The 14,243-nt window shown below is 34.6% G+C and overlaps 1 protein-coding gene across 7 annotated transcripts; it reads left to right on the top strand.

Moving 5' to 3' along the window:
* Positions 1 to 4,939: 4,939 nt before the first annotated feature.
* Positions 4,940 to 13,560, top strand: LOC132175344 (ASI1-immunoprecipitated protein 2). Of its 7 annotated transcripts, none has more exons than XM_059587253.2 (11): positions 4,945 to 5,200; positions 7,337 to 8,209; positions 8,303 to 8,590; positions 10,200 to 10,285; positions 10,438 to 10,835; positions 10,907 to 10,975; positions 11,076 to 11,706; positions 11,819 to 12,049; positions 12,130 to 12,254; positions 12,366 to 12,448; positions 12,851 to 13,560. In XM_059587253.2, the coding sequence occupies exons 1-11, from the start codon at positions 5,123 to 5,125 to the stop codon at positions 13,325 to 13,327; spliced, it is 3,339 nt and encodes a 1,112-aa protein (XP_059443236.2). In that variant the 5' UTR covers positions 4,945 to 5,122; the 3' UTR covers positions 13,328 to 13,560. The 7 variants fall into 7 exon arrangements, with proteins under 7 accessions (XP_059443241.2, XP_059443236.2, XP_059443235.2 ...); XM_059587252.2 differs by having other exon boundaries at positions 7,334 to 8,209; XM_059587256.2 differs by having other exon boundaries at positions 7,325 to 8,209; positions 10,931 to 10,975.
* Positions 13,561 to 14,243: the final 683 nt, after the last annotated feature.

The raw sequence follows: 14,243 nt of genomic DNA, 5'->3' as shown, positions 1-14,243 counted from the left end.
GGTAATAAATGCTCACTCCAACTAATTCATGATTCCCATGATGATGATGATCATGACTGTTGATCATGTTGTTGCCGCCTTGATCTTCCTGATCATCGAGATTGGGCCACATCCTCCAACATTGGCTGCAAAGCTTGAAGAAGAGAATGAGAAGACTTAGGAAAAAAGCAACAGTTATGGCCGGACAAAGCACATGCACGGCAAGGAGTTCCAAGTCCATGATCATCTTGTGTTTTCATTGATCATTTGATGGGTTTTTTCATTATTTTATTTTCATTTTGGTTACAAGTACTGAAAAATATTAATTAAACAATTAACGTTTATTGGATGGAGGGTTTGGTGCCTTTTAAAAAGAATCTTGTTTTGTGAATCCTAATTATAGAGATTTTATCTAGAAATAATTCTATTAAAAGAAACAAATTTATTGATATTTAATGAAAGAAATGATCTTTAAGTACGTATGTGGGTTGTCAGTAGAGGACATTTTCAAGCTGTTGCATTTGGTTTATCTTTTTAACAAAAATTAGGTGAATTTTTCCGCTTCTTTCGACTTAAAATGTTTTTCGTGGGAAAATGATTTCAAGAAAGTGCATTTAACATGTGTGGAAAATCACAAATCTTTTTTATATTTTCATTCAATTATATGAACATATAAAAGCACAATTTTTTTTAAAAAAATATTTGAGTTCAGAAGATTGTCAAGCAAACTTAGATGATTTGAGAATGAGAAATTCAAGCTCGGAAAATAATTTATAGTGAATTTAACATGTGTGGAAAATCACAAATCTTTTTTATATTTTCATTCAATTATATGAACATATAAAAACACAATTTTTTTTTTAAAATATTTGAGTTCAGAAGATGGTCAAGCAAACTTAGATGATTTGAGAATGAGAAATTCAAGCTTGGAAAATAATTTATAGTGCATTTAACATGTGTGGAAAATCACAAATCTTTTTTATATTTTCATTCAATTATATGAACATATAAAAGCACAATTTTTTTAAAAAAATATTTGAGTTCAGAAGATTGTCAAGCAAACTTAGATGATTTGAGAATGCCCGGAAAATAATTTATAGTTTTAAAACCATAAAATCATTTTATGGAAATTAAATAAACTTTTTCAATGTGACCAAAAAACATTTCCAATTGACTACTATTTTTTATCACACCAAACATAAAATTAAAAAATTTAAAAAAAAAAAAAAAACTATCATTTTTTTTTTAAAAAAAATTATTTTACGCTGTAACAAACAGTAAATGGAATTACAACATGAATGTGCGGTTGTTGTCATGAACGAGATCCCTCTATAACGTAAGTTTTGGTGTTAAAGTGTATGTTTGTGAAAACGTTGAAGTTGCTGAATATTCTATCTCGTATAAGAGGGATTCTAGACTGTACTCTATCTATCACTTCAGGCTTATTGGCTTGCATCATTCTCTTTGGGTTAGAGAGGCTTTAATCCTAAAATTTGGATTGTCATTATTATTACCTTTATCTTTTGAATGTCCAATCAATACCTTTCATTACATCCTTCTCAATTAACAAAACAACTTAATATGGGAAGATAAACCACTTGCAACTAATCCCAACATGACTCTAATTAATAAATCTAAAACTTTTCGCACCAACTTGAGATAAATTAATCTTCATATGTCTTTTATTTATCTTCATATATAGAAATTTTCAAAAATGATCAATTACTAATTCTGAACTATAGAAAACCAAAAATTATTTATTTCCAAAACAACAAAACACTTTTGATTATTGTTCATGTGCATTTGAAACTCTTCAACAACACTATTATCGTTATCATCCTCCACGAAACGTGGATTTAGTTGACAGCGACAATCATTAGCAAAAGTCATAGTATCCAATTGATCGCCAAACTACTTAAATCTATCCATAAACCAAAGCAACTTGCTCCTCCAATTGGTGCAAACATGTCTTTAGTTGCTTTGTCTAATCGCAGTCATACATAATGCCAATAGTTGCTTATCTTCTTCCTCGCGCTCTTCTACATGCTATAGCTTGGCATAGTAAGAAGCTAAATCTACAAGTACACGAGTCACAACTCTCTCATAAAACTAAGAAAAATTAAACTAGTTTTGAGCAACTCTCTCCTCACCGTCTCCAAATAAAATCTTCTCAATTTCAATTGAAAATAATAAGAAACCGATTCCTCTCCCACCATCTCACTGCATCATAAGTAACAAAGGCAGACTAACCCATAATAAATGACCTTATTCTATTACTCAAGCTTGGAGAACATATGTCTTGGAAGAAGAAAACATAATGCAAATCTTACCTCAAATTCCTCTCATTCCGAAACACATGATGGCAATCTCATTGGAAACCCCCAAACCCTGTACAAGTGGTAGACAAGCAGCCATGTTTTGTTAACCTTCTTTTTCTTTTTCATTTCCAAAATCCCAAAACAAAACTAAACAAATCCTCGAGGCTTGTGAGCCTTTCGTCAAACCTTCGTCAAATACATGCAATGCACCCCTAAATGGATGGATAGGATCAAGACATTCCATATGCGTGCGACCGTCCTTGTCTCATATTAAATAAATAAATAAACATTTTAAAAAAAAATAAAAATATTAATTTTATATTATTAATAAACAGAGCGGCACACCACACGCCACACGGACACGGCCCCCTTCTGGTACGCTTTCCGGATTGCTTTTATCTCAGCAACAGCTTTTGCCGACGCGTCTGACACGTGTCATCTTGTAGCTGGCTCGCTCTTCTATATCTTGCTAACAACACACGCGCAAATCCCGATATGCATTTAGCGTACAACTCGGTCCAACGCGTGGCGTGTCTACCAACCGTTGAGGTCGTAAAAGCTCACCTGCTCCGTCAGCACCGGTGCTCCTTCATTCTGATGCTGACACATGGCGTACCATTATCACATGATCTTTACCATTTTTCATTTTACATATTAATGTCACAATTTTTTTTTTTTAAGTAATTTAATTGAAACAAAATGATCAAAATTTTAAAAATCTATACATTAGAGACTGAATTTAGTGAATAATAGGTGACAGAATAACCTAAAAATTATACCAAATACGCATAGAACCAAATTAGCCAAATTTGCCTCTTCCTTATCCGTAGGGTTAATAATTTTTAACACAATTCACATATGAACTCAACTTAAAATTAGTAGATTAACGTTAAAGAGTTTAACTTATTTAATTAAATGAGTCACTTTATTATTGATTTATAAAGTTTTATATTCATGCCAATTTTAGGCCCTCAACTGCTTAACATGATCTATACCCAACATTTGATATAAGGGTTAATAAATTTTTATGTGACCTGCGAACCCAACACAAATCCTCCCCAAAATTTGCAAGTAGAGTTAATAAATTTGACCCATTTTAAATTATCAAATTAAAATCTTGTATATATTTTGAGAAATAATATTTAGTAGACTCTTATGCAATTGTCATATAATTATAATAATGTAACAGTGAATATCAGTCACTAATTTTTTATTTTTATAGCCCCTTATTAATCAAAATATTAATTTTTATTGCCAAATCATCATTATTATATAATAATAGTATAAAAATATAATAAATAACATTAATTATGCTTAAATCTCATTACAACTCAAATTCCACAAACAAACACGTAGTCCCGTAAAACCGGAAAACCATCCCTGCATACCAAAATTACCATCTACTTCAAGTTCGTGCACGGTGCGGCACACCCTACACCAACGCCATAGGCTTCCTTCAAATATCAACCGTCGAACGCAGTACTAAACATAGGCCTGGGTATCGGTCAAAACGGTCCGGTTAAGGACCTTATCGGTTATTAACCGATAATTTTCGGTTAAACGGTTTATTAACCGATACCGAACCAATAAGAATTTTAACCGATAATTTCGGTTAAAACGGTACACGGTTAAACGGTCCGGTTAAACCGGTTAACCGATTTAACCGATAGCTTTATATTGATTTATTTTGTTGGGCCAAAAACCAAAAATGAGTTTTTTTGACTTTTGAGAGCCCAAATACTTTTTGTTGGGCTAAAATAATTTATTAAAAATGAGTTGTTTTAGGGACCAAATACTTTTTGTTGGGACCCAAATATTTGTTTTTGGGGCTAAAAATTGAAGCTTTTTTATATTGATCCACTTCAACTTTTTTTTTTTAAAAAAAAATAAAAAATTATAAAATACATTTTTCCAAAGCAAATGGACTAATTAACATAATGAATGCTAATTATACTAGCAAAACTAGTTAATGAAAAATGTTTTTACCAAAGGCAAAGAAATCTCATCAAATGCCATCACTTAAAAAAAAAACATCAAACCTACCCAAACTCAAATTAAAATAAAATTCATTAATGAATAATAAACAAAGTATTAACTAATTAAAGTCACTTAGCAAAAGGAAAATAAGTCATGGGCAACACCATTACACAAATTCGGAAACCTGTGTCACTTGTGGGAATTTGGAAACCTCTCTAAAAGACTAAACGGCACCGTTTTGGGACTAGGACTTAAAAAAAAAAAAAAAAAAAAAAAAAAAATTCCGGTTTCTTATCGGTTAACCGGTTAACCGATAAGAACCGCTTAACCGGACCGGACCGGACCGGACCGAATTCCGGTATACTTTTTTTAACCGATAAGGATATCGGCATATCGGCTACGGTTTATATCAGTTCGGTCGAAGCCGGTAGACGGCCGGTTAAACGGTAACGGTTAATTTGCCCACCCCTAACTAAACACAAATCATAGGACCCCCTCATCCGACAGTTCAGAACACTACAAAGCCCGTACGGCCTACCACAGACCGACATTGCCCTACTAAATAAGAAACACAGAATCGCCACTTGGGACAAAAACAAAAAAAACAAAAAAAATCTGCCCCTCCAAAGAAAGCAACCTAATAAAAAAACATTAAAAAAGTTCAGTTTGCCCCTAAGAGAAGGCAAACAAAAAGGTTGTTTATACACACAAAGGCTTTTCTTCATTTCAGTGTTGTGGGAGTTTCGAGGACGTTTATAAACAGTGGTTCTTCTACTCCATTTCTTTTAGTGTGTGGACAAGTTTTTTGTGTTCATGTTGATGGGTTGGTGTTTTTGGAATTGGAGGACATGAAGAAGGTCAGGTTTAGGACTGTGAGAGAGCTGTATGGTGGTACTGAGGAAGAAGAAGGTTTGGTACCCATAAAGGCATGTGCTTGTGCTGCTTCTCCCTCTCTCTCTCTCTCTCTCTGTGTTTCTTTGTGTAGTTTGTCTGTCTCTGGTTCTTGGTGGGGTTAATGGGTCATTTCTGGGTGGAATTGGTTGGTTTTATTATGTGGGTCTTGGTTTTACATTCCAAGTTGTAATTTTGATGGAATTTGTGGTTTGATTGGGAGCATTTGGCGTGAATTTTATGTGTTTTGTGAATGATTTTGCTGGGTATATGGGCTTCATTGATGTTAAGGGAAAAGGTATTCTATTTACCTTCGCATTGTTTTTAGTGATGAAAGTTGTGAATTTACAGTTTGGAGTTGGATTGGGTGGTTTAAGATTGTCAGTTCTGTGACGATTTATAGAGTGGTATAAATTGTTATTGGTGTTGTTCAAAATGTCATTGTGATCATTTAGTTTAAGTTTTTGATGCACAACAAACTGGCCCGAACTAATTCATTGTCGTAGCAATCGTGAATGAGTACTTTTTATGCACAACATTTTCTTAGCAACCAACCACAGGAAATATTGCATGTCTCTTTTGATTACTTTCTAGTCTGCATTTGATCACACAATTTTTTTGTAATACTCTTCAAATTAAAAAGACTTTGGTTATGTGCTACTGTATTGAAAGTTTTTAGTTGGGGCCATCTCTGTAGATATTTTAATAAATGTGATGTTGGAGAGCTATTGTAGAGTTAAAATTGTTTGTTTCAGAAAGAACAAATTATTTTAAAGGCTATTGAGCACGGTTTTGGCGTATTTCAGTTTTCCTTTAGGTTATCCTCTTATTGTAAGTTGTAGTTTTAACTTAGCAATTAAAAAAAAAAAAAATGTAAATTGTAGTTTCTGTCTTTGCTGGTTTGCTAGTAGAATAATGAAACAGAATAGGAATATACTTGGATGGATTTTTTTCATAGGATGGATATTTTTTTTACGGAGAGAATGGGCATTTAATTCTCATTATCAGAATAGCATAAATTTTTTATTTCAGCTTTCCTCCCCCCAGTGTCTGTGACACCCCAGAAAATTAGTCCCACATTGAAAAGATGAATGACTCACTTTTGTGGGTGGATTATAAAAGTGCTCATGTATGCTAAGTTTCACATTGATTCCTTACTAGGTGAGACTGGGTTTTATAAGTGATTCTAAAGAGCTCAAATTGTAATTTGACTAGTCTTTTTGGAGTGATAGCACAAATGTGACTAACACTTATCTGTTCATTATTGATGGTATTGGAGCAACTAAGTAACACTATGTGGTACTGAGACACTACATGACATAGACTATAGCGAGAATGTCAAGGATTTGAGTGGGAGAGATTGTGACACCCAATAAAGGTAGTTCCCACATTAGGAAGATGGATTGTCCACTGTGAGTGGGTAGATTATAAAGGTGTTGATGGGTGTGAAGTCCTATATTTATTTCTTACTGTGTGAGACCGTACTTTATGAGTGATACTAGAAAACTCCAATCGTAACTTAACTAGTAGTTTTAGAGTGATACCATCATATATGACTTGCACTTTTCTTAGGTCGTTACATCATCCCCTCGAAAAGTTTAATTATGTTGCATGAACACTTCAAAGTGAATGAAGTAAAGAATTACAGCATGAGCTGGACATAGAAGCATTTTTGGTTTTAGCCTGGAATTTGTTTCTTTTTTCTTTATTTGTTGTAGCATTGGGAATTTTATACTGTTCACTAACTGTGTTTTTCATTTGGGACCCATATAAGATTTCAATAATTAAGCTCACAAAAGCTCTTTTCCTACATAGTTGATCTGATTCATTAGGGTTTGTTATGATATAACTAAAATAATCTAAGTATTTGTTGATTCTTCTGCATTTTTTCTTATTATAGTGTTTTTTCCTCACTCTTCTTTTTTTTTTAGAATACTGCATTGTTGTCATGTCTTACGAATATAAAGTTGCCAATTCTGGCACAATGCATGTGTCAGATAACCATTGTGCTTGTATAAATGTAACATCATGAGTAATCTTGCTCAATTTATCTTTTGTTACTTTTGTTTTTGTTTTTTTTTGTTTCGTATTAGCTTTTCCCTTGGATTATGTTTGTTTACAATTTACAACCTTTTCTTTCTTATTTTAATCTTCTATAGCATTTGCAGCAGGGGTCATCCTGCACTGAAGAACAATTTGATAGGCATTTCTCAAGGTGTGAATTTCAAATGGGAGAAGAGTCTAGGACATGCAACTTCTCAAACAGTACATTTCAAAAGGCAGAAGAATGTAGTACATGCAACGTGCCTGCCACCCCATGCTCACCATCTATGCATCTCGAACGAATGGCATCAGTAATGGTTACCAAGGTTGATGCGTTTTCAGATGAAGCCTGTAAGAGGAGAGCAGCTTGTGGCAGCTCTTCTAGTGATGTTGATCTGTTATCTCCTTCGTCGAGTAGTGGATGCAATGGTCGACAGCACACAAGCAGTGAAATAAGCAATGTTTTTAGTGCATGTTGTAGTCATGATTCATTCTCTGAAAATGTAGAAAGTAAACCTATTTTGAAGTCCACTGATGTTTCAGAAAACATTGAGATGCATGTAAAGGTAAACACTGGCCCTACCGCTGAAGGACAGCATGATTTTCCAAAAGTGCAAATAATTTATCCTCAAGTGTACTCAATTCAGCTTCAGAAGCAGAAAGAAATGGAGTGCCTCGGTGATAATGTCTCGTGCATCAGTAGATCAGACTACACAAAAATGATTGTTGGAGATCATCATGGTGATGCCAACATGAAGAATTTATTGTGTACTTCAGCTTCAGTTGATAGCGTTCCTGCTGTTGAAAAGGCTATTAATGATCAACCTGCCTGCCATTATCTGGCTAGTAGTAGTCATTTTGACAAAGTGGACAATCATGATCCTTGGAGGCCAAACTTTGACAAAGAATCTGCGCAGGCTGTAGCAGATATTTCAAGCAAATCAGATCAATCAGAAATTTCTTCCTTGAGAGATTTATGTGCTGGTGCTAACTTGCTGAAGGTGTGTAATTTAGATTCTTCATTAGGTGGCTAATTAATTTTGGTTAATGAAATTCCCCATGGTTTGAAGTTTTATTTCTGTCTTCACTTTCAGGGAGAGCCTTCTGACTGCTCTGAGGAACAGGTGGAATCATCATTAAAAAGAGTGGCAACCTTCAGGGTTGGTAGACAGATGCAAGATGTGCATAACCTTGCTGCATCTATGATAGATGATGCTGAAATGAATAACGGAAATTTGGCGGTTGAAGCTGTATTATGTTTAGATCAAAAGGACCACATTGGGAATTCTTGTGCAGTGGTTGCAGAGCCCAATATACAGGAGCCTCCTTTGCAATCCCAGATTGGTGACTGCAATGATACATCAATTACATTGGAGGATGAAGTATGTAAAATTTCCTTCTTGGTATATTTTGCTACTGTATATTGCTTTGGCATCGGGTGAACTACACTTATCGTATTTTACCACATGTTTTTCAATATCCATGCTAAACTTAAAAAATTTGCAATAGTGCTAATTTTTAGCCCCTTTCAATCACTCCCTATTGTTATGATTTTTCATTATTCCTCTGTTAGATTTAACAAAAATTGCTAATGGAGGGCGTGATTGAAAGGGGCTGTAAATTAGACACCCACATTACAAATTTTTGAAGCTTAGGGGGGACATTGAAAAAGGCCTTGGTAGTTTAGAGGTGTAAGCAAATGCTTGTTTAGCAGGTCTAATATTGCCTTGGTGGTGCTTTGCCATGTAAATAATGTGAGCACCTATACACAGACATATACACTGAATTTCTGTTGAAATACTCTGTAAATTGAAGGCTGGCATAAGATTTCCTGAGATACCAATACATAGAAGATGATGTGCTATGTACTATTTTTTTATCTTATATTCTAATTTTCTTCAGAAAGCCAATAACTTTTATGTCATTATTATTTTGATGTTTTTAAGAAGGTAGTGCTTTGGATAATCAGATATGGTTATAAGCGTTCATTTTATGATATTTATAGCTATTGAGATGTGTATTGGTCAACATATTCACTCTGTTTTTTAGATAACTTAATGATTTGATGGCCGTAGTATAATAACAATAATAAGTTCTAATATATATATTTTTTTGATAGGTAAAGTTCTAATATTAATTGCCTAGCACATGCTAATTGTCATGGCAATGCCTTTTAATCAGCAGTCTTAGCTAGAAGGAGAAAAGAGAACAAGAAAATTATGAAAACTAAGCAAATTAGGAAAGACAAACATAGCTGTCCAAAGAGTTTTGAAGAATAAAAGACTTAAGCTCTACCACTGTCCTCTTCCAGTCCTTGAAACTTCTAAATTGGCAATGTATTCAAGATCATTTTCGTAACTTTTCACAAATTTGTATGATTTGCACCAGTCCATGGTCCAAATTTGGATTAATCAGTTTCTTCAATCTTACTGAAGCCTTAGATCCAGAACTGCTTGTCTTAGCAGGTTTTTTTGCCATTCAATTCTATATAGATTCATGGTCTTCAGTCCATCTTCAACAATCATGACTCTTACAACATGTTGGTTAAACGAAATTATGGTACACATACTAGACATGAACTGATACAGATGAACTTATGGACATATGCAACATGTTGATATCACACGATCACTTGTTGATTCTGAAGTCTAACATTTATTACTACATAAGAGAAGTAGATAAAACCATGATTAAAAAAAATATAAATTCTGGTACTGCACCATTGAATTTATTTGAACTTTTTTACGCATATTCCATGAAAACAGTGGTTAAAGTTTTGAAAATGATATGATTTAACTTGCTTTCTGACAAAGCCAAGCTAAAATTTTGATTTAAGTCATACAGCACAAAACTACTTTTGGTCTTTCATGTGAATCTATATGTTTGTATTCTGCTTGGTTTTTCATCACCATTTTACTTTTTTATAGATATAGCACCTCTATACTGCATTTATTGCGTATAATAACATTGACGGTCTGTTTTGAACAACAGGTAAAAGTTTGTGATATTTGCGGTGATGTAGGCCGGGAAGAGTCTCTTTCTATTTGTAGCAAATGCTATGACGGTGCTGAACACATGTAAATATCTTCTGGATCTTTGACTTTCTCTCTCTCTCCCTCTCTCTCTCTCCCTTTTCCTTTTTAAAGTAAACTATATGCATGAGTGTTCCATCATTTTCTTCCCTTTTCCAGGAAGATGAAAGATTGACATTTTGTTTTCTATCAAACAGCTATTGCATGCGTGTTAAACTGGACAAAGTTCCTGAAGGCGATTGGATGTGTGAAGAATGCATGCTTGGGGTGCAAATGGACATACAAAATGAAGCTCCAAAAACTGCTAGAACCTCAAACGATTCATTCATGAATAGAGTTGTTGAAATATCTACAAATGCTAGCGCTTTCAGATTTAAGAGTGGTTTAAAATTGAACGTAGAGGGTTCAGATGTTGAGGAAATCCAAACAAAGAAAGAAAATTCTTCTTCTCTTTTATCTGCTAAGAAACATGCAAGAAACTCAGAAGCTGGTCTGGTGACAAAAAGGTGTCTTGAAACAAGTGTTAAATCATCCAGGGCCTCAAGAACCTTCAGTAAATCTCTACTTCATGGGAAGTCTTCGTCTAAGAATTCAGGTAAGACAAAATCAAGCCAGCCCATCAAGTTACTTCTCTAGATGACAAATCTTTTAAATATTTTCCTGAAGATGATTGCTTACCAGCAATGACAGGTGATAAACCATCCCAATTGCAATCACAAATTCAGTTGCAGCGGGGTGAGTATTTACTTCATAGCTTTAGGGCACAAGCCTGTGTTGTTCATTATAATGTCTTCTTTGAGTTGTAGTCTATTTAATTTAAGATTTTCCCACGCAGGTTCTCTCTTTAAGTCAAAATCATTTAACATTACAGACTCGAAAGTGAAAGGCCATCTTGCAAAAGATGTCAGTGTCCAAAAGCAAAAAATTGCCAGCATTACTACTGTTGAGGACAAGAGAAAGGAAGGACGTACCAGAATACTGTGTAAATCCTTGTCATTTGATAACAATAGCTTACACCTTTCAAATGCTGCTGATGCAAAGGTTACAAAAGAATGCCAGTCAACTCAAGTGAATTATACGGCTGAATTTCATCCTACAGTTAGTTCACCAGTTGCTAGTTCTGGTATCTCATCATCGAGTGTAAAAGAAAATGCATCTCGTGGTGAAACATTCTCATCAGTATCCAACTACCATGACCTCGAGGCTGTCCAGGGTCATGAGCTATCACATAATTCATTGAACCCATTTAGTCATCTGGTGCAGCAAGGCTTAAAATATCCAGATGGGTTTGATGATGTGAGCCGGCATGTTGAGCACTCCACAGAAGCAGCTTCTGCTACAAAAGAAAATCATTCAAATACTATGTTTCCTTCCAATGAAATTCCCTATTTGAGAAACTTTCCATGGTTTACGGCAGCCATTCCGTCTCAGATTTCTGCTGTTCCACAGCTTCATTGCATATGGCAGTATGGTCTTTTGCTCTTTTCTGAAAGTTCATTGCCAGTGTTTGTTTTAACTCAACTCACTTTTGTACCTTGCTAATTATGTCTCATGCAAGAGTATCTGACATTCATGCAGAGGCGAATTTGAAATTCAGAGAAGTGTAAAACTTCCAAGCTCTTGTAACGGGGTCCAAGCGCACTTATCAACTTATGCTTCACCTAAAGTTCTTGAAGTAGTTCTCAAGCTTCCTCAAAAAATTATATTGCAGGAAGTACCCCGCTTGAGCATTTGGCCAACTCAGTTCTCTGAAAATCATGCTACAGAAGATAATATTGCTCTCTACTTTTTTGCCAAAGACCTTGGAAGGTACGTATGGGTATTTCCTTGTGCAAGTCAAAGTACTCTCCCTTATGCTGTCATTCACATTTTGTATGCTTTTTATGTAGCTATGGAAGGAACTACAAGAGCCTGCTGGAATGCATGATTAAGAATGACTCAGCACTCAAAGTAAATTTGGATGGCGCGGAACTGTTAATTTTCTCATCTAACTCTCTGCCTGAAAACTCTCAGCGTAAGTAGTATTGACCTTAACTTCTATAGTTGTATAGAAATTTATTTGGAGACCCGCTTACAAACTTTCATTCACTTCTTTAAATTATATTATATTATTTGTCCTTGGCAGGTTGGAATAAATTATTGTTTTTTTGGGGTGTATTTCGAGGAAGAAGGGTTAGCTGCTCACAAGACATACAGAGTTCCAAGAGGGTACTGATATATTCCCTAGAGTAATTACTCAATGTTAAGTGAAATATAAGTAAATTCTTCAAATACACTTGGTAGCTTTGTGTTCAAGGGAAAGAAAAAAAAAAGAAAAGTTTATTGAATTTCAGGCATATATTGTATGCAGGATAGTAACTAATAATGCCACAGTGAAATTTTGGTGCTTTGTTGATTGAAATACTTATGTTTCTCTCTCCATTTATTGATTAATTATCTTGATTTGGTTATAGAGTACCTCCATTTCCTTGCCAAAAGTCTGTTAATATTGAATTAAAAAGTAAAGTGTTCCTTAGCTGTAAATTTTGATCATCCAGTTTTGGATTATAGAGCAATATACAACCCTTTGAGTATCAGAATTTAGCACTGATGTATTTGTTCTTCCTGCAGAGAGAAGAAAGAGATGTTAGAAGGCAGGAAACAGATCTCAAACGTCGTTTTCAAGAAAGCGAAGAATATGTTGTAGACCAAGAACGTGAATGTAAGAGGATGAAGAGCTGTTTCAGTGTGGCGTATGGATGTGATGGTTCTACAGGCACAAAGTATCTTGGTGATAGACTTCCATCCTTCGAGAATCCCAGATGGGGTGGAGTCTATAGTATGGCTGCATCTTCACCAGAGAGGCAAATACTTCCAAACGATGAAAGGGGTCGGTCGGAACACGGGGTTCCAAATCTTGAGCTTTGTTTGGGTGTCGAAAACAAATCAAACAAGCAGGGAGTCATGCCTTCCTTTCTTGGTATCATGGACAACAGAACTGACCAAGACAAGCATTTTGAGCCACAGGTTAACAAAAGCAATAAAGATGATGATGAAGTCTCTTTATCACTATCACTTTCCCTTGCATTACCTTTTTCCAACAATTAGCAAGTGTGAAATCTTGTCAGAACAAAGCAGTTGTTGCTTGAGAGGCATGCTGTGAAAACCTCCCTGCCACTTTCTGGTGGCTTTGCAAGCTCTTAGATATAGAAAGATATACTGTGAATAGTTACCAAACCATGGATGAAAAAAAATCTTTTCATGTATACCAGGAATCAGGATAATGATAACGACCCTAGTCTTATTTTAATAGAGTCCAATTTTCCATCTGGTTTAGAATTTATGAGAGCCTTGTAAGATTTCTAGTTTTTGTTGTTGTTTTGGTTTAATTCTTGCTTCAAATTTGGTTCAATTAGTTATCCATCACAATATTTCTTCCTTTAAATTTGCTACAAAGGGAGCAGTAATAAGGAAAATTGAAAGAGTTCATCAAACATTCACTAGGCACGGATATACACAACTTGGAGATGGAGAACAAACTTTTGTTTACTTGCATCAAACTAGTATCCGATGTGCAACATTAAAGAAAATAGATGTTGGCCTATTAAATTCGTCACACTCACCAAAAAATAATAGAGCAAGGGAAAGGAGTGGTTTTTTTTTTTTTTTTTTTTTTTTTTTTTTTTTTTCGGAGAAATGTTATATATCACACTAAGGCTGATTTAAGGATGGATTTTGGCAATGTCACGTCAACATTAAGAAATTATTGGACCGGATTGGTATTTTATAGGCTCATTTTTGTTGATCATGTTCTCCCTTTGTGTTGTATGACTAAGTTTATTCTCTTGTTGGAGTTTATACCCTAGTATTTTGTGTCCTTTTAAATGTTTACTTCTAGTTAATTTTTCTCATATTACCCCACCCTTTTTTATTTTTTATTTTTATTTTTTTAATTCTGCATCTAGAGCTAGCTTTTGACATCAGATAGCAAGCCACCACAAGAGCATCATTCCAATAAATCTGA

Source organism: Corylus avellana, chromosome 3 (assembly GCF_965113065.1).
Source record: "Corylus avellana chromosome 3, dhCorAvel1.hap1.2, whole genome shotgun sequence".
Lineage (NCBI taxonomy): Eukaryota > Viridiplantae > Streptophyta > Magnoliopsida > Fagales > Betulaceae > Corylus > Corylus avellana.
Note: the sequence above shows the minus strand (reverse complement) of the source record. Positions and strands in the feature narration are given on the sequence as shown.